Source organism: Eptatretus burgeri, chromosome 17, assembly GCF_056783735.1.
Source record: "Eptatretus burgeri isolate ZD-2024b chromosome 17, Ebu_testis_v1, whole genome shotgun sequence".
In the NCBI taxonomy this organism is placed as follows: domain Eukaryota; kingdom Metazoa; phylum Chordata; class Myxini; order Myxiniformes; family Myxinidae; genus Eptatretus; species Eptatretus burgeri.
In genome coordinates, this window is record NC_140977.1 from 30,858,590 (window position 1) to 30,882,960 (window position 24,371).

At 40.9% G+C, this 24,371-nt stretch overlaps 1 protein-coding gene across 19 annotated transcripts in view; it reads left to right on the top strand.

The window, feature by feature from the left end:
* The first annotated feature begins 3,224 nt into the window (after window positions 1-3,224).
* LOC147009679 (uncharacterized) overlaps window positions 3,225-24,371 on the top strand; it is a 52,146-nt gene continuing 30,999 nt past the window's right edge. For 6 of the 19 annotated variants that reach the window (XM_085860724.1, XM_085860725.1, XM_085860730.1 and 3 more), the window contains exons 1-9: window positions 3,225-3,349; window positions 7,633-7,929; window positions 10,479-10,835; window positions 11,309-11,413; window positions 11,632-11,727; window positions 12,672-12,767; window positions 13,724-13,786; window positions 18,916-18,978; window positions 22,934-22,975. In XM_085860724.1, the coding sequence (XP_085716850.1) occupies window positions 7,779-7,929; window positions 10,479-10,835; window positions 11,309-11,413; window positions 11,632-11,727; window positions 12,672-12,767; window positions 13,724-13,786; window positions 18,916-18,978; window positions 22,934-22,975 (973 nt within the window). In that variant the 5' untranslated portion in view covers window positions 3,225-3,349; window positions 7,633-7,778. Of the gene's footprint in view, window positions 3,350-7,632; window positions 7,967-9,685; window positions 9,792-10,385; window positions 10,836-11,308; window positions 11,414-11,631; window positions 11,728-12,671; window positions 12,768-13,723; window positions 13,787-18,915; window positions 19,015-22,933; window positions 22,976-24,371 lie in introns of all 19 variants that reach the window. The other 13 variants (XM_085860735.1, XM_085860736.1, XM_085860742.1 and 10 more) reach the window with 10 other exon arrangements.

Genomic DNA, 24,371 nt, shown 5'->3' on the forward strand with positions numbered 1-24,371 from the left:
GCAGAATCCTAAATGGGAAATTTTAAAACATCGCCGTGAAAAAAAACAATGGTTGTTTTATTGCTGCCAGTGTGATTTCTGTGTGAAATAAGATCATTAACGAAGCTCGTATTGAGAGGAACGTGAAAATGGAAAATAAAATTAAACTAACAGGCCAAGCAACGCTGCTGACGACTACACCGCCTGAACGGCTCTCGCTCTCACCACCAAGACGAGGACAATATGATGCGAAAAATAATTATTTTTAAACAACTGACAGTGAGAGCGACGAGCCCCTTCAAGGAAATTTTAAAATAAATGCTTGTATTTATATTAAACCATTATAATGGCCTTTGTTGCACGCCTGGTAACCAACCGATCCTTAAAACTTCAAAACCTCTTCAGCGTTTTTAACCAATTAGAAGGCTCATTTGACTCTGTAAAAGCGTGCACCACTTAACAAAGCGAAGAGGATTTTAAATTAAATACCCATCAATATGTGATACATCGTCCGAACATCACACCAACGGCAGTACAGTACAGTACAGTACATTACAGTACAGTACAGTACAGTACAGTTGTCAGTGGGTATTCACTGAATACGCAATGTTTGCTTACTTCCGGTTAGCGACGGCCGCCGCCATTTTAGCGCGGTGATAACTCCTTAGCAACGAATTGTTCGCCGTTGCTTCTTTGTGACGCTGTTTGTAATTTTTGTTGTGTAGTTCGCCCAGATGTTCCTTTCCCTGGGAAATCTTAGTAACGACGCGAAACATCGTTATGAGGTGCAATTAAATACGATTGGGGGCTTGAGATGTGTCCCGGAGGGAGGGGAGAAGGGCTTGAGTGGGAGTCCAGAGGAATAGGGGTTGGGATGAGGGATGGGAAGGGGTGGGAGGAAGGAGCCGGCGTTGCCAACGCCGGGCATCTTTGCTCGTATCTATAAATACTAGTGCGTGGCCGTACGTGCAAGAAAAAAAAATAATAATAAAAATTACTTTCAAATTGTGTGCCAGAAACAACAACCACACAGGCCGTTCCGTATGTGACGTCATATCAAACTAAGAAGAAGAATTGTGACGTCAATTGTGATGTCATAGCACCGTGTCCTGTCATTGGTTTGGTAAATAAATGGCCATAACTTGGGAAACAGCTGAAACGGATGAAGAAGAACGATATCAAACCTCGAAAAGGCACATACTCAGGTCCCCAGCGTCAATTGTGACGTCATAACAAACGAAGAAGAATTGTGACTTCAATTGTGACATCTAATTATCCAATTGAAAGTTGCCAGGTATATTACTGCGAACCTGTGGATGTGCCTTTTCAAGGTTTGATATTAATCGGACGGTGCTATGACGTCACGATTGACGTCACAATTCTTGTTATTCATTTGACCAGTGGTTGTCGAGAAACAGCGGTCACAGATAGACACACAGAGATTGCTGGAATTATAGATAGAGATGTAAAGAATAAAGTTTCGTTTGGTTGTTCGTTTTGTGCATTGAGACCCTGCAGGAGCCACTGCAACCGAGCTTTGTTTGCATGGCCGCTTCGTTCATTCAGAAGAAGGTCGAGGGCTATGTTTGGAGAGAAACAAAAATTGACCCCAGATAAAACCAGATAATTTGCCTTCAGGTCTCGATCGGGTATTGTGCTTATACACTGCCTAGGTTTTTTCCCCAGGAGAAAGTTAGTAAAATACTAGCTATACCCCACGTAACATACGCGGCCGAGGCTTCATCGACTATACTAAAAAGATAGAATATGTTTGTGTGTGTGTTTGTTTGTGTGTTTGTTTGTTTGTTTGTTTGTTCGTCCTTTATAGGCGGCCGAACCGTTGGATGGAATGAGATGAAACTTGGCATGAGTGATCCGTGGGACATGAGAACGGACATAGGGGGGTAAAGTTCAAGGTCAAAGGTCACGGGGTCAAGGGGTCAAGGTCACCGGGTAACTTCAATTTCTCAATTTCATCCGATCGAGACGGGACCAACGCCATTCGACAGATAATCAAAATTAAATGACACAGTTGATTGACGACATTCACTTCCAACTTCCGGTTTTCGAGTTATGACATCATAAATTGACTAAAACGTCAATTTTTCATGTTTGTCCTTTATCGACGGCCAAACCGTTGGATAGAATGAGATGAAACTTGGCATATGTGATCCTTGGAAACGGACATAAGGGGATCAAGATCAAGGTCAAGGTCAAAGGTCACGGGGTCAAGGTCACCGGATAACGTCAATTTCTCAATTTCATCCGATCGAGACAGGACCAACGCCATTCAACAGATAACTGTACCCGCCCATGGGCGGGTACTTTGCTGGTATCTATCTATAATTCCAGCAATGTGTGTGTGTGTGTGTTTTTGTGCGTGTGTGTGTTTGTGTGCGTGTGTGTGTGTGTGTGTGTGTGTGTGTGTGTGTGTGTGTGTGTGTGTGTGTGTGTGTGTGTGTGTGTGTGTGTGTGTGTGTGTGTGTGTGTCTGTCTGTGTGTCTGTCTGCGGCCGCTGTTTCTCGACAACCACTGTTCCGATCTAATTGAAACTTGCCAGGTATATTGCTGGGGCCCTGTGGATGTGCCTTTTCAAGGTTTGATATTAATCGGACAAGTGGTTCCCAAGTTATGGTCATTTATTTACCAAACCAATGACAGAACACGGTGCTATGACGTCACGATTGACGTCACAATTGTTCTTTTCTTCTTTTTTTTTCTTTTTTGCACATACGGGCCCGCACTCGTATTTCCAAAGAAAGCATTTTCTGCCTTGCAGTTAATAGTGGAGGTGTAGTGGGCGATGTAGCGGACGGCGTGGAAGACTGGGTTGCGGGCGGTGGAGAGATCGCAAAAGCGGGCGGTGCAGCATTATCGTTTTAAGTAAAAGAACTTTGACATTAAAAAAATACACATATTTGTTTCAGATGTAATGAGAGGTATGCGTGGGAGTGGCTTTGTAGACGTGCGTGGAAACAGATATAAGGCTTTTACAAAATAGATTGTGTTGATCGTATGTTGAGGTTGTTGTAATTTGTTGTCTTAACAGAAAAATTATTTACTGGTGCTCACACGTGCGCCTGTTATTAAAAACTGCTTCACTCAGAACATCTCAGCAACGAATCAACATCTTGCTTCACTGACATTTCACGAATGTCTGCACACCAGACATCACGTGACCGTGTCCTATTGTACGTTTTGATTGGATATACCTCAGGGCCAATCAAGAATCATAAAACTAACCAGTCGTATTCCTCCTCCTCCTCACAATCTTCTTCTTCTTCTCCTCAGTAATTGTTCACCTCAAGATCCGACTGTCCTTACCTTTCGTTCAACAGACTTCACCATTACCTGATAACCTCATAGCATGGTGAGTTTGAACCGTTATGTTTTAATGGTTACACCGCATCATTTTACAACTAAACACAAAGTAACGCAGTATATGCTTGAAAGGCATTTAAACGGAACTCTTAATACCCTTGACGAATTGCTCGCGCTAATTGTAATAAAGATAGCTCTGGAAAAAGGAGCATTTAGGGCGCATTGCACCTCCGGATTTGTTATAAAACTCGCAAGGTATACGTGCTATGCACGGGAGGGGGTGGACAGCCTGTTCGTGAAGGACTTGTGCAAAAAAATGTAATAATAAATTGCGCAATTATTACAAACCAGTGCGTGGCCGTACGTGAAAAAAATAAAAATAATAAAGAATTGACGTCAATCGTGACGTCATAGCACCGTGTCCTGTCATTGGTTTGGTAAATAAATGGCCATAACTTGGGAACCACTTGTCCGATTAATACGGTTGTGGATTCCCGCCCGCCGGCGTGCGAACGACCGCGGTTAACCAAGAGCGGCCGCTGCGCCCACAGAACGGACAATCGGGTCGCGGCTTTCACCGTCTTTATCGTGGACTCTCTCCTCCACTTTTTTTTTATCTCCCGCGTCTCTATACATTTGATTTCCGTTGTCTCTTCGTGTCTATTCGTTTCTTCCTGGATCTTCGTCTCTGTTTCCTCCGTTTTATTTATTTCAGTCTCGACTCGGTCTATCTCCCGTGTCTCTGGCAAGACTTCTATTTCCTTCGTTAACCTCCGCCATCGAAGATGGACGGAGGTTACTGTTTTCACCCCTGTCTGTTTGTTGGATTCGCTATATATGAGATATCCCTTATTGTCGGGTTTTCTGTGTGTGTGTGTGTGTGTGTGTGTGTGTGTGTGTGTGTGTGTGTGTGTGTGTGTGTGTGTGTGTGTGTGTGTGTGTGTGTGTGTGTGTGTGTGTGTGTGTGTGTGTGTGTGTGTGTGTGTGTGTGTGTGCGCGCGTGTCTGCAACGCGAGGCTCCACAGCACGAACAAGTAACCGATTTCGATGAAACTTTGCCAAAAGGTGGAATATATATATATATATATATATATATATATATATATATATATATATATATATATATATATATATATATATATATATATATATATATATATATATATATATATATATATATATATATATATATATGTGCGCGTTTGAATTTCGTTGCCTAGCAACCACCCGTTGCTGTGCAGCGGCCGAAAAACCGCGTAGAGTATTTTCAATACTTGTCCTTCAGTTTTGAATGTAGAGAAACGAGACTTCGGAATTAAACACTTCGAGATATTTAGAAAATTTTACTCGAGCCGATTTTTGATTGAGGTTTTATTTTTCAAGTGGTAGTCCTTCAAAAATGGGGTGTCTATTTAACGTCATTTCAGGTGTGTATACAGTGTTTGTAAAGAACTACACCGTCGTTCCACCTTCGATCTCTCCTCGATCCAACGTTATTGACCAAAGTGAAAAGGATCCAAAATAAATGGAATCACCGGCATTTCTGTCTTTGTGGATTTCTAATAATATGTGTATTGATTTACCGAAAACGATTCCACGACCCACACACCACCTCCAATTATTTATTTATTTACCGAAAACAATTCCACGACCAACACACCACCTTCAATTATTTATTTATTTACTGAAAACGATTCCACGACCCACACACCACCTCCAATTATTTATTTATTTACTGAAAACGATTCCACGACCCACACACCACCTCCAATTATTTATTTATTTACTGAAAACGATTCCACGACCCACACACCACCTCCAATTATTTATTTATTTACCGAAAACGATTCCCCACCCACACACCACCTCCGATTATTTATTTAGCGAAAACGATTCCACGACCCACACACCACCTCCAATTATTTATTATTTAATTATAAATTATTAGATAGATAGATGTCGAATCCGTGAATGTCACAGATGGGAATCCCTCACATAATTTCCTTATTGGTTCACGAAAAAAAAAATTTCACGAAAAAAATAAGTGCCCACTATATTAGTTATTGGTGTGTGTCTGTCTGCCTGTCTGTCTGTCCCGAGCATAGCTCCGTGGGTTTTGATCCGATCCTGATAAACTTTTGGTGGGAGGTTTAGATCATGATCTAGTTGTGTTTTCCTGAGAATGGGCGTGGTGCGCCCATTATGGGCGGAGCCACGCCCAAAAAACATGTGTTTTTAGAGGTGGCCAATTTCAATTGGCATCTTCTCCTCGGGGGTTTGTCGAATCTGACAGGGGTTTCGGTATTTGGTTAGCCCAATGGCACCTGCATAGCCCCACGGAGCTCAAGTTTTCATTTTCATCCCAAGGTCAAGGTCACAAGGTCACGAACTTAGAAAATTGCGATTTTGACATAAAAAATTATCTTCTCCGAGGGGTTTGTCAAATCTGGCTGGGGTTTTGGTATTTGGTTAGCCCAATGACACCTGCATACCCCCACGGAGCTCAAGTTTTCATTTTCGTCCCAAGGTCAAGGTCACAAGGTCACGAACTTAGAAAATTGCGAATTATGTTTTTAGGGGGTAGCCAATTTCAATTTGCATCTTGTCCGAGGGGGTTTGTCGAATCTGGCAGAGGTTTTGGTATTTGGTTAGCGCAATGGCACCTGCATAGCCCCACGGAGCTCGATTTTTCATTTTCGTCCCAAGGTCAAGGTCACGAACTTAGAAAATTTCGAATTTTGACATAAAAATCATACGACTGCCCAAACTTTGAGAGCTAGGGTGACAATATTTTTTATGCATAATCTTGAGGTCATTCCCCACCCAAAGTCTTGAAACCATTTTGCTCTATCTCAAACACCTTGCCCATGGCGCCCCCTTCAAGTTTGTTTTTACGCTGATTTCATCAAAGTATGGATAATCCGAGGAGTGCGAAATGCGATATAGCCTATATGACATTATATTGTTCCTGGAATGTTCCAGAGGAAGTTTTGCACCAAAGTTCATAATCCTTGACCTTTGACCTTTAACCTTCACAAACGTCAAATTTTCAAAGTTGTGGGAATCGAACCGGGTTTTCGACCTTCTTCGACGAACTAACTCCAGTAAGCTATAGCACGTATCCTGTTTCCTTATTTTCATGTCCCCAACATTGTTTTGGGACCTTTGGAGGTTATGCAAAGGTCAAATTTTGAAAGTTGTTGAACGAAACCGGGGTTTCGACATTTTGCAGCTAATTACCTGTCACTCGTCACTCATCATGTTGATCATTTTTATAACTTGGTCAAACATTATCACATTGTCTCATCCTTGACTTCTGAAACAATTTACATCGTTAAATACCTCTGGTGGACCAGACTTATTCTCTTTTAAACTCGATCTCTCGATGTTTTCATTCAAACAGCATCAATCCAATCACAAATTAATACTATACCATTAATATAACAAAACACAATATTACAAACACTCGTGAGGTAAACGAAGAGAAACGCCACATCATGATTCCTGAGGCGCCATTCGGAGCGGGAACAGCTTTGTACAGATTGAAAATCAAAATCAACACTAGCCAAACCCGCGGATTCTCGTGAAATGTCTAACGTGAGGGTTCTTTAGGACGTCATGATATATCCAGTGTTCACAATGTGATTTATCGAATTTCTTTATATACAATGTTTCTTGTTACATTTCTTGTGTCAACTTCACCTTCTGAGGTAGTCAGCATGTGCAGAAGAGGGTTTTACATTGCAGACGCTGTTTTCTCGGAGTGGCATTATGCCTCTCAGTGGTGACGGTCTGTCGACGACAGACGTAATGACGTCAGCGAATGACTGATGATGTAATTACGCCTCTCAGCGGTGACGTCATAAGTTGCCATGCAAACGAATGTAAAAATTTAAAAACCGCCAAAAATTCCCAAACCTGTCCGTCTGGCGCAATCTCACATAGCCCATTATGTACATTAGACCACAGAGCACCCGCATGACGAAAGTGGCGACAATCCGTCCGGCAGTTTTGGAGGAGAAACGTCAAATTACGCGCAGACCTTAACAGAAATAATATATAGGATTATTTTGAGGTACTGTATTCATGAAACCTCACACCCACCTTGGGACACCGGCTGGGACCCCAAAACATTCCACACAAGGTTTGGTGGGGCTATCCCCTAAACTGAGGGAGTAGTTATCCAGTCGGTCGGACGGACGCACAGACACTCCTGCTTTATAATATAGATACTTGTACCACTACCATGTTCATGCTCCCTCACCTGCTCATACATACAATATTACTTGATCTCGATATTTATTTATTTATTTATTTATTTTGCATTCCCAGGTCATGAAAACGAACTTTGCGTGTAAGTGAATCTACCTCTGGGCTACCAAGATATTTTGGATTCTGATTTAAGAGTCGACTTTTCAAGATAACTCTTCAATTAAGAAATCTGTTAACCTGCATTATATATCTATATATACTGCCAAATGCCACCAAAAAAAAGATTCCTGTTGGGTAGAACCAAATCGGCTGCAAGGAGAATGGCAGTGTCCAGGTCACGTGAGACGACAGAGCAGACGCAAGCTCGCCTTGAGGATCAACGTGCACGACAAGCAGCTTCCAGGGCATCGTTAGAAGGTGAATAAAGCTCGAGGACAGTCACTTAAGGTTGCAGGTATGAATGTGGACATTCCTTGCTTTTGTTCCGCACAACTCTACTTCGTGTGTTCAAGAGTTGGAACTGGAAATAATTTGTATGGCTTTGCATCTAATGGGAAAACCACAAACATATTGTGTCAGTTAGCTTTGCAATAAAAGCTTTTTCTGTGCGTTTCTTTAGTTTGTGACGTGTGGTGTGCAGTGAAATAAAATTTTATTACAAAGCCTTGAATATATATATATATATATATATATATATATATATATATATATTTTTTTTTTTAAATAAAATTGATTAAAAGAAGGGAAAGCGGTCCAAGTGCATTTTGTAACGCCCAACATTAGTAATTCCTACACAACCCATAAGGCCAACTTTCCCCAATTTGTCACGCAGAAAATATTTCAACAAACTAGTTGGTCCATTGCATCAACTTTTCATTGGTCTTCATGGTCTTGTCAGCATACCTGCCTGCTGTGCTGCTTGAGAATTAGCTTTCCTTGTCACCAAACCCGGATGTGCTTAGGCCATGGTGGGGATTATACGTTCCTTATTATTCTTGCCAAATGATACTATTATTATGTTTTGTTAATATTATTAGTATTAATTAATATATGGTTTGTTACAATGTTTTTATTCTTTTTGGTTCACGGGCGCCAGCAGTGACCACTATTTTCGTTGTCTCTGTCGGTCTGTTTGTGTCTCTATCCAGACCACAGCTCCGTGACGTTTGATGCGATCTTGATGAAACTTGGACACAAGCTAAATATCATGGTCAAGTTGTGTCTTTTTGTATGAGGGGAATCCCACTCCCCTTGTGGGCGGAGCCACGCTCACTTGAACTTTTCATAATTTTTTTTTTTCTTGCGATTTCATTTCCTAGAAGCTGTGCGTAATGTCCAGAAGTACAACATATAAAAAATCCGATTTGATTTGGTCAATTTTGACGGAAGAGATAGGTTTTTACGGTAGGGCTTCCTCAAAAGCTTCCACTAACTCAATTGTACCTATCATGGCATTGTTCAATAATTCCCGCGAACCCTCGTCGCCTCCCGGCTAGTTGTTATTTATTTTGTAATTAGAATGCCATGCTGCGGAAGGACCTATTAAGCTGTTACATACACCTTAACATTACATGCGTTTAAAACATGGGAATTCTTCAGGATTATTTGTAGTTCATTAGCCTAATCAACTCAGGAGATCATGACGATCATTTTAGTATATCACATTGCACAGCAGAATGCTCTAGTAGAACTCCACAAAAACATCACACACACACCCACACACACACACACACCCACACCCACACCCACACCCACACCCACACCCACACCCACACCCCCACACCCACACCCACACCCACACCCACACCCCCACACCCACACACACACCCACACACCCACACCCACACACACCCACACACCCACACACCCACACACCCACACACCCACACACACACACACACACACACACACACACACACACACACACACACACACACACACACACGTCCTTTTCCAGTACCGACCGATCGTTTATGCCAAATTCGATCACTGGCAGGTATATTTAATTCATTGATTTTCTTGATGATTACCTCCGCCAACGAAGGTGAAGGAGGTGATGTTTTCACGCCCTTTCTGTCTGTGTTTGTTAGTTGCAAAATCGAACATTTTTCAAGTATATTCGTCAGTTGATTTTGTTATTCTGTCTGTTTGTCTGTCTGTTTGTCGCCGACAGGTCAAAATTTTAAACCGATCTTCACAAAACTTCACCACATGGTAGAGTTTGTCATAAGGAAGGAGCCAATTGTTTTTGAGGTCAAAATGGTCAACATAGGCCCAAGGTCAGCAACTAAGGTTGTATTTCTAAAACCCTCACTTTTCATCCGATTGACATGAAATTTGAAGAGGATTTATATTTCAGGTCACTGAATTCAACCACCCAATTATTTTTGAGGTCAAATTTGTTTTAAGGATATTGCAAGTATCGTGCTCTGCACGACATCTTATTCTTGTTTGTCTGTTTGTGTACAGGATATCTCAAAAAGTTGTAGACAGATTTGTACGAAACTTGATGGACAGGTTGGATGTGTGACATGGACGAATTGATTCTATTTTGGTGAAGCTCCAAATCCGGATCTGGATACGAGGTTTATTTAATTTTTTTAAGTGATTCTTCACCATTGAGAGATGGGGATAAAATCTATGTATTTATTGGGCCTGATATGTTCTTGTGGATCAGACATTACGTGGCAGAGATATGCACTCCACCAAGTGCTCTTCTCGTTCTCCAATGTCTTACCTGTCATGTATTTTTTCTGGAATTGAATAAATGGAAGTGCAGAGGCTTGCTGGGATCGTGCACGCGTTGTTGTACGTTGCGCCGATCGACTCCTGATTTCCCACTCTGACTAATGGTCTCTCTTATTCCTTTACAGAAATAAAGTTTGTTTGACCAACTACTCAGGTTGTTCGAGTGAGTTGGTAGCGTTACGTGCAGATGTCAAAACGAAAAACGCATTTATCTACAGGTGCTCGCACCGCATCTGCAAGGCGATCCAGAGCAGCCAGATTGAGGGAGTCCTTACTACAACGACGATCTAGACAACTGAACGATGCCGCAGCACATGCAACTGCTCGCCGGAGACGTCGGAGGTATGAAGCTGCTGTGGCTATGCAAGAACAATCATCCACTCAGCTACCTAGGATATTAGCTGCTCTCAATTACCAACCATCCAGCGACTATGACTGTGACAATGCGTACCACATTGGAAGGACGTCAAAGGCTCATTCTGGAACCAAGACTTGGCAAAAAGAAGTGCCTTCATTGTGTTCTTCAAGAAAAGTAAAATTGCAGCCACAATTGGAGACACCACCGCCACTAAAAGGTTTGCTATGTAATCTTTTCACATTGACCTAATGTCATCAGCACTCTTCATATTACAGAACGTTCCAGAGGCACTTCTCTATTAGCTGCTTTTCAGTATTTTAAAAAATGAAAAGCCAGTTTCCATGTACATTAGCACTATATTGGTCGCAAGACTTTAAAAATAAAATGCAACAAGCCGTGGGAAATCATACATCGATTGAAACAACTCACTAACCACAACAGCTCGGTGGAACCGGGTTATCTGCCAGTAATAATAATGCTTTCAATGTTTGCATTTTCTGCTCTAAATGGTGAATCTGCCTGCTTGAAATCGTTTATAAGTGAGGGGATTGTTTGGAGGAGTTTTGTGAGCTTCCGCAATTTGGACACGCCGCTCCAAACTTGTATGCCTAAGTGTAGTGGTGTACAATACTGTCTTTTCATTTTCATTACTGTGCAACATCAACCAAGAACTCACCGGTGAATCCCCAGGATCCAAGAGCGACTCTGCTGGAGGAAACGTGGTCTGTTCTGGAGGTGCTCCCACGGACTATGGGTCGAGCATGAGTAAACCCGAAGTTAAGGATCCCTTACCCGGTATGTTTTCACATGTACACACCGTGACGTTCTAGTTCCTTTGCGGGGTCTGTGCTGTGTTTATTTCAGGAACTCATTTATATTTAAAAATAAGTATTTTATGCATGTTTAAAAGTTGACACTTCCTGGAGATCTGTGCAACTGATTATTTTTTGAAGAATTTTTGGTTTTAATTATTATTTAATAAATGGCATGTTTTTGTTTTTTTTTAATTACAGATTCAATTGTGAATGTTAAAGTAGACGGCGCGGGAGGTTCTCCTGCAGACCGTGGGTCGAGCATTTGTAAACACGAAGTTGAGGATCCCTTACCTGGTACATTTTCACTTGTACTCACCTTGATGTTCTGGTTTCTGTGCAGAGTCCGTGCTGTGCTATATTGCAGGAAGTCATTTCTATTAGAGTTAAATACTTTATCTATGTTTAGAATTTAACACTTCCTGGAGATCTTTTTTGAATTATTATCACCTCTGCCTCCGAAAGTGGACGGAGATGATGTATTCACCCCTGTTTGTCTGTTTGTCTGTCTATGAGCAGGTTATCTCAAAAAGTTATGGACAAATTCGGATGAAACTTGGTGGACAGATTGGGTGTGTGACGACGAATTGATATGATTTTGGTGAAGATCTGGATACTCAAATTTTTAAAGTGATTCTTCACCATTGAGTGATGGGTCAAAAAGTGATATATAGCACGATATCTCAGATACGGGACGATTCGGACAGCACTTGGTGAATAGGTTGGGTGTGTGACGACGAATTGATTAGATTTTGGTGAAGATATGGATACGAGAATTTTTTTGTTTGTCTGTGTATTTTTCTTTGTCTGTCTTTGAGCAGGATATCTCAAAAAGTTCTGAACAAATTTGTTCGAAACTTTTTTTTGGGCAGGTTGGCTGTGTGATGAGGATGAATTGATTAGATTATGGTGAGGATCCGGGTGTGAACATAGAAATTGTAATGTGATTATTCGCCATTGAGAAATTGGGCCAAAAATGATATTTCCAAAAGTTGTGGACAGGTTATGACAAAACTTGGTGAATGAGTTAGGTAGGTGACAAGAACAAGTCCATTTAGATTTTGGTTCAGGTCCGGATCCAGATCCGGCCTATCATTAGAATACAAAATGTAAACTGTTCAGCCTGGCGGAGGTATGCTCTCTTCCGATCGCCATTCTTGGTTTTGACAGAAATTATCTTAAAAAAAATTTTTTTGATTAATGGTATGTTTTTCTATTATTATTATTATTATCTATTTCAGATTCAATTGTGAAAGTCAAAGTCGAGGGTTCAGGAAGTTCTGCTGCAGATTGCTGGTCGAGCGTTGGTAAACACGAGGTTGAGGATCCCTTCCCCGGTATGTTTTTGCTTGTTCTGGTTCATGTGCAGGGTCTGTGCTATGATATCGCCGCTCCAAATTTGTAGCCCTGAGTGTCGTAGTGTACTGTCTTTTCATTTTCCATTGCTGTGCATTATGAATGACGAGCAGAGTACCCGCCCTATGGGCGATCTTGTTCCAAGCATGCAACACGATCTTCCGACGCATACCTATATTTGGGCAGTGTATAGGCAAGTGACAGCTCTGGATAGGAAAAAATAGATAACCTGGGTTACCTGCATGAAGCAGAAACATACGTAATGCTTATAATTCAAAACACCCCACTACACTGGAAAATGTGGGGACAGGAACACTACTATAAATGGTGGAGACTTGTAATAACCTCCCCCACCTGGAGGCGGCGCTACATGACACACATTTACATATATAATTTGTGTCCCTCCTCACCCTCCCCCAAGACCACCGGCAAAGATAAAAACAGCCTTATACATTAATTGGGGTTATGCTGATTCTCTGCAGCAAGTCTGGATGTAATTGGACCAGAACTGTAGGAGGAGTCACACAACAAACAAACACACAAATAAACAAACACTCCAACACCGGTCGGTGAATTATAGTAAGAAAGAACTCACCGGAAAAGACCTCAAAGTGTATCCCCCGGCATCCACGAGTGGCTCTGCTGGAGGAAACACAGTCTCTTCAGGAGCTTCTGAGGACCGTGGGTCGTGCGTTGGTAAACACAAAGTTGAGGATCTCTCACCCGGTACGTGCTCGCTTGTACTCACCGTGATGTTCTGATTCCTGTGTGGGGTCTGTGCTGTATTATGTTGTCGGAATTATTTTCTATTAGAAATAAATATTTTATGGATGTTTAAAATTAAACACTTCCTGGAGATCTGTGCAACTGATTATTTTTAAAATAAATGATTCAAAAAATTTTCAACTAACGGTATTTTTTTTTTTATTTCTTTCAGATTCAATTGTGAAAGTCAAAGTGAAGTCTGAGTTTATGGCTGATCCTTCCTCGCAAGACAAAGGTTTCTTGGACTTCAATACATGAAACATTCTTTGGTTTATTTATTTATTTGTTTGTTTACTCCCCCCCCCCCCACAAACTCTCCTGATCATTGTGCCACCAATGTTTCATAGCAACGTTTTTGTGTCGGAGACTCTTAAGTTTTTCCAAATTCTCATTGACGAAGTGGTTTTGTCAGTTGGAGCTTGAAAATTCGAATATATATATATTTTTAATCCGATAGAAAAAAATAATTGGAATTCAAGTGATTGCTCATTTGTGTTTCTGTGTTACCAAATTTGAGTGTTGTCACAATCACAGTGATGGACAGAGGCAGTGCTTGCATACATACATACATACATACATACATACATACATACATATTGTTGCTGCCCATTACGGTTACCCGGTTCAAGTCATGCGGGTTGTGTCACAGCGACCACGACTGCCAGCAAAGTTTACAGCCCTGAGTAAGTTCCTGGGCTTGTTTGCCACGTTACAATAATTGTCGGGACCATGAAATTAACCCGACGAAGTGCCAATAGGCCCTTGCAACCTTTCTGATCCAGCCCAACAACCATTCGTCCTTAGCGTGGCCTGAAACCGGTTTGAGCCTGTTTTCAGAACCACACTACGACCAGATTAAACCATCAAACGAGGCAACCAGAACTAGCAGAAGCCAACCCCGAGACCAGGTATATTTAAACGTAAGTGTCATGGGAGAAGGAATCACAGAAACGAAGGAATCATTTTAAAGCAATTTAAAATTCTAGTAGTCGGATCCAGATCCAGATCTGCACTAAAATCTCATCAGTTTGTCCTTGTCACACACCAAACTTGTCCACAAAATTTCATTTGGATCCGTCCACAACTTTTTGAGATATACTGTACACAGACAGAAAGGGGTGAACCCTCTTGATGGCAGCAATGTCCTTCCTGAGATATGGTGACCAAAATCGAACACTATATTCTGGATGGAACCTCATTAAATTCCTATCGTGTTAAAACTATCTCCTTTCAGTTATAATTCTGCTAACCTCCCACTCCCCGTATCTTACTTTAACCACCCCAAATCCTTCGCCTGTGCGACATGCTCCAATACTGCCCCTTGCATCATATAATCTTTATTTTCATTACTAGTACACCCATTCCCTACAGGAGCGACAGAAAGGGTCATGTTATTATCCTCTCTGGGGTGTGTGTATATGTATATGTATATATATATATATATATATATATATATATATATATATATATATATATATATATATATATATATATATATATATATATATATATATATATATGTATATATATATATATATATATATGTATATATATATATATATATATATATATGTATATATATATATATATATATATATATATATATATATATATATATATATATATATATATATATATATATATAACAGTAGATCTAGTCTCCAGTCTGTTATTCTGTGATGGACGCAATAGGCATCGATGCCTCAAGGATGTTGGGATTCCTCGAGATTTCTTTCCATTTAGCGTTAAACAGCATTACCTGCTTCACCAAAGGTAGAAGGAAGTTATGTTTTCACCCCTGTCTTGTTTGTGTCCTGGATATCTCAAAAGGTTGATGGATTTGGATGAAACTTGGTGGACAAGTTGGGTGTGTTCTTAGGACGAGCTGATTCGATTTTGGTGAAGATCCGGATCCAATCCAGCTCCTATAATTTTTTAATTGATTCTTCACTATTGAGAGATATGGCCAAAAACGATACATAGCACAATAGTTCAAAAAGTTGTGGACAGATTCAGACGAAGCCTTGGTGGATACATTGGGTGTGTAATGAGGAAGAATTGATTCAATTCTGGTGAAGATCCGGATCTGGATACGAGAGTTTTTTATTTTTTATTTTTAAAGTGATTCCTCACCATTGAGATGGATAAAAAAAAATAATATATATATATATATATCTAAAAATTTATTGGGCCCAGTATGTTCTACTGGATCAGGCATTGCGTGGCAGAGGTGCCTTTCCAGTTAGTGTTGTGATTACTTTTGTGATTAGAAGCGGACTTGGAAGAACACCACCACTAGCTATCTTATCACGGACATGCACCTGAACACGGACTTCACCCAAAGCGGACACCCCCTTGATGGGGGGAGGGGGTGGGGTGAAATGAAGTCGCTATAACCTCCATCGTATGACCCTTAGTCCTTCTGTCAAGTTTGGTTCAGATTGGATGAGTCATGACCAAATGTGTCGCGGTCAAAAAAACAGACAGACACCAACTTGCGTATTTCAGTATGATTCTTACCCATCCAGCACTTTACATTTCTTTATTGCCATTTCACCGGCTCCTTCCACTCGTACTGAATTAAAAAAAAGATAAACTGGGAGTATTGTTAGGGTGCAGCAAGTTTCACACACACAAGAGTAACTCTTGTTTAAACTCCTAAAATCACATCTGTGGAACCACCTTGTCAAGGTTACTCAATCCCACTCTTCCCCTCAAGACTTGAAGCAGGTGATGCACCATCCTCTCACGTCATCTACCATACATACCCACAGTTTTTTTTTTTTTTTAAACCCTCTGCTCAATTAACCCTCTTACTTGCAGTTCCTCCTCTCCTCCTCCATCCCTCCTTTACTCCATTCCCTTGCTTATTGTGTCCAAACTGTTGCCCCACTGTCGGGTCCACCCTCTGTCACCTTGCTCTTCCATGAGCTTCTCTTGAGGAAAAGGAAAAAAAAATCGATTGTAGAGTGATCCATGACACAACCAGAATAATTACAAGCAAGCAACATCAGGTTTGATTCTCTGCAAAATATATATTCAAGAACTATTTGATGAGAATTCAAAAAGATGATGGCATGGCCGCACAAGGCTCTTGTTCACAGTTATGAGCAAAGTACATAGCCAGTTGCAATTCCTACTGGGTATTGCGTGAAATTCAAAATTGGCGCAAGGTTCCTTGTCAAGAGGCTATAAAAAAAAATTGTAATTCTTTTATTTGTTGCTAATGCAGCACTTGGCTGGTGGTGTGGCAACCCCGCTCATGCTGTTGTCCAAGAGATCTGAGGAGGGAATGTCTTTCTCGAGAAGTATCGTGGGTTATTTAACATCCCCAACATAACGCGAGCAGATGAGATGGCCTGTTCAATGGTGTATATATAAAATGGTATAATTGTTAATGTAACACACTGACTGTGAAACCTCCACATTTATAGATTGCTAGACGACCCGTGAACCCGTTGGGTTCCCGTTGTGACTGGTTGATGAAAAAAATAATTTCAAGAAAAAAACAAAAAGATAGCTCCAGCGAACTATACTGCTGAGGTTGTTTGCATTGATCAAATAATCCCGGAGTACTTGACTGAATCGAGAATTGATTTTTTAATAAATTTTTTTCGTTGCCCGATTTGAACGAAACCTGATACTGCACGCCGCGAGTAAGGTGGCCCTAAAATGTTTGTGCTATCGTGTACCGTTTTGGCTGTATTTCGGGAACATACATACATACATACATACATACAAGATGAGAGTTTTAGTAATATATAGATATTCTGGTGAGAAATCGAAGCCTGATGACACAACTCAAAGCTGATTTCATATGATTTGCAGTGTCAGCCCTCACCGTGCCCTGCCAGAATAAAATGAACACTCCTGAAACCATCTTACCATATATCAGCAAGTATGGAATGCATTTACTGTTGGGAGATGGTTTCGCATGCCGTACATCGAGAACAAGCTCCGTTCTCAAGGACAGTATAATTTCCAAGAACATGCTACCAGATACATTTGGTCCTGTTTGGAGAATCTATTGTTAAAATACAATTTAGTTACAATCAGGGGTGTTCATTTTGTTTTACTAGGGCACTTTAGAAACTGTAAGCTTATTGTGTATAATCTTTTTTTACATCGCGCTGTTATATAATTGGCTATTCTGTCCTGTGTCTTCTGTCACACTTATTGTTGGGTGTGATGTGGGCGGAGATTGCCGGGTGGATTGTGGGCGGGGTTAATGCGGAAGAGCGACGTTTTCTGTGGACGCCGGAAGTTGATTTTCTGAGCAGGAAGTGATAATCTTCCTGTTCCGTTAGTTGTTGACGCGCAGCGTTGTAACTCTCGTTAACCTCCGCCATCTTCGAAGATGGATGGAGGTTACTGTTTTCACCCCTTTCTGTTTGTTTGTTTGTTTGTGAACAGTATTACGGAAAAACTCCTCGACGGATTTTGACGAAACTTGGTGGGGGGGTTAGGTATGGTCCAAGGATAATGCCATTAAATTTTGGACTTGGCCCCCCCCCCCCCAAAAAAAATTTAGTTTTTTTTTTTTTTTTTTTTTTGCATTTCTGCATGTTTTAAGTGATTTCCAACCCCCCCCATAAAAAATTGTTACCCCCCCAAAAAAATAGAGAATTTTTTGGCATTTCTATATGTTTTAAGTGATTTCCAACCCCCCCTCCCCCCAAAAAAATTGTTCGAGGAAAAAAAAAATTTTGCAACTTTTTTTTCAACAAAATTTCGATTTCTTTTTTTTGCATTTCTACATGTTTTAAGTGATTTCCACCCCCCCCCCCAAAAAAAAATGTTGGAGAAAAGAACTATAACTGTCAGCACTGTTGACATGATATTTAATGAATAAGATACAAGGTTCACTTGAGTGACCCAGCAGTATTAGCGGCGGAGGTTTTGCACTCTCCCGAGTGCTCCCCCTCTAGTTCTTCATTGTGTTTTTTTTTTTTTTTTCTTTTTTTTGCACGTTAGATTTTACAGCGCGGCGACATCGCGCTGTTATATAATTGGCTATTCTGTCCTGTGTCTTCTGTCACCACTTATGGCAGCGTACGTCCCTTTGATCTGAGGGCTATAAATAGAAATTTGTCCAACGTCACAACTCTTCCCATCATGCATGCTAATTCACCGTGTCTACATTTAAATTTTATAACTGCAAAATTGTTTCATCATTCTTAACCTAGATTTTTACTGCCCCCCAGCCGTGCGATATCGAAGTATTCGCTTCTTGTTTTGCTTGTTTTTATTTCACGCTCAAGTCATTTTATAATGTTTTAATACAAAGGAGTGTATGAAATGTCCTCTTTCCAAAATGTTATAGAAATCTGATGGTTGTCTTAATGTGATTATGGGGTTTTTCAGATTTTATTGTGAAAGTGAAGGTGGAGTCTGACTTCCTGGATGATTCAACAGCTCAAGACAAAGGTGTGAAACGTGACAACGTTCTTCTTCTTACAGCTGGTATTACTGACTAGCCGAAACCCCGTCACAGACGGATTCCGTTCATTCAACCACCCTCACCAGCTCACCCATCCTCGAGGTTCATGGACTGGACAGGGCGTGCTTGCCCCCGCCTTCACTTTGCTTACCCCCGCCCAAAAATTTAATTACCCCGGCCCCGCCCCGCCTATTCACTACCCACCCCCGTCTTTTGATTCCCCGCCCCACTTGCCCCCGGGCCCCCACCCCCCCTGTCCACCCCCTCACACTCAACTCCGCCTCATTCAACCCAGCCCCCGCCCCATTTCCCCCTGTCTCCCGCTTTCAATTTCCTTACCTCCACCCAAAAATTTGCTTGCCTCGCCCCCATCTCAAGGAAAAGTGTTTATTCTGCTTCAGCGTTGAAATTTGACTATTGCCACTATGCGCGATGCACTCTTACAGGTACGAAGTTTCTTTCAGTCCAGGTCACAGTACCAAGAAAAACGTGACGTGACCGCGAGGAGGAGCACAAAATTAGTCCTTCAGTATTAATATATAGATAGAAGATACAATGTTTGTTACATTTTTTTGTGTCAAATTCACATTCTGAGGGAGTCAGCATGCGCAGAAGAGGGTTTTACATTGCAGACGCTATTTTTGAGGAGTGGAATTACACCTCTCAGCGGTAACGGTCTGTCGACGGCAGACGTAATGATGTCACCGAATGACCGATAATATCCTGACGCCTCTCAGCGGTGACGTCACATGTGGCCATGTAAACGAATGTAAAACGAAAAGTGTTTATTCTGCTTCAGAGTTGAAAGTTGACTATTGCCACTATGCGCGATGCACTCTCACAGGTACGAAGTCTCTTTCAGTCCAGGTCACAGTACCGAGAAAAACGTGACGCGACCGCGAGGAGGAGCACAAAATTTGCCCTTCAGTATTAATATATAGATGATTGTACTTCTTTATTTTCTCTTGCGCTTTCGAGAGATGCTGCTGGACTTACCTTCAGGTCTCGGGGCACCTCAAACACCCGGTTATTTAAGAAATGGAATTTGTTCTGCACGTTGAAGCGTCACCATATTTTTAGACATGGTTGGTGACAATGTGATGGCACCAACAGCTGTGATGGAAGCAGTTTGTCAGCAACATGCAATCCCATTAATGGAGATAAAGTTGAGATGTTACAGGATGACTTTCGTGAGAGCTGAACATGCTCTTCAAGGTACAGATTGTCCCATTAAAATGAACATTACTCGTCGATTTATCTTTACCATAAAGGTGGTGTTGTATATTTACCCCATGTGTGTGAAGCGAAGAGCAGGGTTGAGCAATTGGTTCAATTTATCTCCGTCTGTCTATCCGTCTGTCCACGACTTTAGCAATTGGTTGACTTTATCTGTCTGTCTGCCCACAAACTTCAGTATATGATCGAGGAACAAATTGATTTCAATTGAATATTATATTTTGAACACTAATTGGAAAACGAACCTGCAGTTTAGCAGAACTTTGGCTCTGAACTTGTGCCGATTGCACATACGCGGAGTAGTGAGATAAGTTTATTTATTTATTTATTTATTTATTTTTTTTACTCTGTATGTCTGTCTGTTTGTCAAACAAAATTGAAAATCATTCCAAACAGTAAACTTGCTGTTTTTAGCGATGTCACAAAGGACAGATACAACAGGCAGAAAAAACTCATTTAACATGTTAAATAAAGTCATGTAAAAGACCTCCATCAATGGCGGTAAACTTCCAAAAAAAAATTTCTACAACCTTTAAAGTCATAATTTGATTTCAATTGAAATATATAGTTGAACACTGTAGAACACAAATCACCTTCATGGCACTTTCATAAACCTTCCGTTTCGCAGGACTCGGACAAAATATTACGGCGTTTTATATCATCACGACCAATGCAATTTGCTGCTCACAGACTCTGCCCATGTCCTTTTTTCTCTCAAGACTGCAAGGGTTAAGGTGTTCTATGAACTCTCCAGTTACATGTTTGTTTATTTATTTATATATGTTTCAAAAACTTTAAAAAAAACAACTGAAGCAAATGCAACCAAATTTTGCATGTCAAGTATGGTTTCTGTCAGAGTAGCATATCTGGGGTTGGGGGAAGACCCCATTTCTCTCCATGTAAATGTGTATCATATAGCGTCACTTGGTGGTAGCTGGAAATTACAAATCTTCTTCTTTTCGTCTTCTATACGAAAGGTTTAAACGACTTGATAATATACATTATGGTGATGTTGAAATCTGAGAGAATAATTTCAACATTTTCAAAATGTTTCATTTCACCAATTGTAAGCGGAGGTTCAAACCAATGCAAACAACGCTGAGCATCGAGGGACAGAGGAAGTGATTGTTGCTTGCACAATGCAGTTTATAAGCAGCAAGAATAGCTGATGAAGGTGATATTAGCTGACATCCAAGCAGATGGAAGATGACCTCAGCAAATTATCGAGTGAATACAGCAGAATGTTTGAAGTATAACTTGCTGTCTTTTTGATTAAATTTGTCAGCAAAGTGCCGGGTAAAAATGCCTAGTTTTAATATTGTTCATGTGGCAGGCTGGACTGAAGTGAGATTTTTTTTTTTTTTTTTGCTCTCGGTAAATGACTACTTATTATAGATTTCATTTGTACATTTAACGACAGCCAGAAATGATTTGGCACAGAAGTACAGTGAAAAGCTTTTCCCAAATGACCCACACCACGCGTGCATACACTTTCGTTATAAGATGAGAACACGGTGATGCCGCATCTCAGGCAGCACCAAACTTGGTTATTACGATCTGACTTTGGGACCTGGGAGCATCTGATGTAAAGTTTCTTTGTCCTCGATATAGTATTCATCTTAAAGCATGTAAATTGAGTCTTTATGATTCACTTCTCTATCTTAACCGGACTCTGTGGAATAATTATGAGAGCGTCTGCTCCGAGTCTGGGACATCGGTGGCTTGAACCCATTGTGAGTCATACCAGACTTTAATAATGGTGCATGCTGCTTCCTTGTTTGATGCTCAGCATTTAAAAGGGTAGAGCACGGACAAACAATGCTGGAAAGGCAATGGCAAACCACTGAGTACAACCCTTATCAAGAAGCTGCTTCGGCATTCCCAACGCTCTGTAAAGAGTACGGTGCATCAAATTGAACAGTTCTCTCTCTTTAAGCCGTGGCACACGGTTTCCATTGAAAATTCTTTGCGTTTACTTTATTCCTAACTTCATAAACTTGTGACATTTTGGGGTCAAAGGTCATGTGACCGGATGCTGAAAGTAGCAGATTTTTGCGACCGCAATACCTTGTGAACCGCTGAAGGGATTTTGACCAAACCTGGCATAACAATGAAATGTACTACGAAGATGAACCAATTTTATTTTGGGTTCAAAAGGTGGTAGGCCTCTGGTCAAGTGCCCATGAATTGAAATTCTGTCTTCCTGCAATCACTTGTGAATTACTCAGGAGATTTTAACCATATCTGATACACTTATGGGCTGCTTGACCAATCTTAGATTGAACAGGTCAAAGGTCATGTGCCCTTTGTAAATCATTTTGCAGACCATAACTCTCGTTGGAAGCATCTGATGTCTCTCTTCTACTTGTCATCGTTTTCTGTCTCTCACTTTCTTAAGGGACGTTTCATTTTTCATGTGACCTTTAATTGAGATCAAATGTAACAATGGGTTGACATCTGCAGGAGGCATGTCCAACCGATGTATTTGTGTCAAATTATATTTTTGAGTTTTCTTGCTTGTAATGTGTTGGAAGTTTGCCCATATTGTGTTTCAATTTTTTTTCTTTTTTGATGGATTTGAATTTGCTCATTTCTTTTTTCTTTCTTTCTTGTTCTTTCTGTTGTTCTTCTTGTTCTTTGTGTTGTTCTTCTTGTTCTTTGTATTGTTCTTCTTGTTCTTTGTGTTCTCCTTGTTGCCCTCGCCAGAGGAGAGGGTATTTATTACCATCGCTGAAGGATTCGGAGAAGGTATTGCATTTGGGTATGTTTGTTTGTCTGTTTGTTCGCACAGAACCTTTGTGCTTTTCTCTGCAACTGCTTGTCGGATGAAGATGAAATTTTCACCATTGGTGTGACTTCTCATGTAGAATGTTTCAATTATAATTATGATGTCATAGGTCATGTGGCGTGGCAGTCATATTGGAAAACCAGAAAAACGATGCACCTGTATCTCTGAAACTGCACCAAGGGAAAATTAGAAACTTGGCACGTAGCAAGTACTCCTCCTGGGGAATGAATGTGATTTTTTTAAATGACGTCATTGGTGCCCTCATTACGACGTCATATTGCATATGTAGCATGCCACATGCGATCAGTTTGAAAATTTTTGAGGGTCATCTCAGGATTTTTTACTTCCAAGACTCACACGGGGTTCAACCACTGACGTCCCAGACTCAGAGCAGACACTCTCACCATTATTCCACAGAGTCCGGTTAAGATAGAGAAGTGAATCCTAAAGACTCAATTTACAATGTTCACATATGATGTCATTGGTCACATAAGCCTGGTGTTGGCTTTATGGTTAGGGTGGTGGTTTGGGATCCTCGAGTCCTGAGTTCAAGCCCTGTTGGCTGCTGAATTAATTCACCAGGGGGTTGACTCAGCCTGTCATCCTTCTGAGGTCGGTGAAATGAGTACCAACCAGTGTGTACTGATGGAGGGGCACTGCATCAGCGACACAGTCGCGCTTCCAAGAAATGATAGCTACCCTGGCAGCTAAGCTGCCATACACAAGAAGATTGGTTACATGGTTTGGCAGCCATATTGGATTTATCTTTAAACCTATAAAAATCTTATTCAGAACGGCTGGACAAATTGAGGGGAAACTTCACACAAGTGTACCCCAAGCCATGGGTTAACAATTGGCACATAGCTTGCATTCCTCATGGGGAATGAGTGTGGTATTTTTTATGACATCATAGGTACTTGCCTTCGTTATGATGTCAAAATTGCATATGTAGAATGCTACATCCGATCAGTATAACAAATTTTGAGGATCATCTAGGGATAAAATGGTCCACTAATTTTTTTGATGACGTCATCGGTCACGTGATTCGGCGGACATATTGGGTTTTTTTTTTTTTAAACCTTCAAAAGTCTTCTCTGAAATGGCTGAAAAGATCGAGGCGAAACTTTACACAAATGATCGCCTATCCATGAGGAACATGGGTCATATGGTTTGACAGCCATATTGGATTTTCCTGAGAACCTATAAAAATACATCACTCAAAAGAAATCCTGGTGAGGGTTTGCAATCTCTGATTGCTCTTTTTATTGTTGCATTTGGATCTGTTTGTTTGTTTGTTTGTCCACACAGAATGTGAGTATGTGAATGAATTACATTAGACCCTTTGCAACCCCAAGA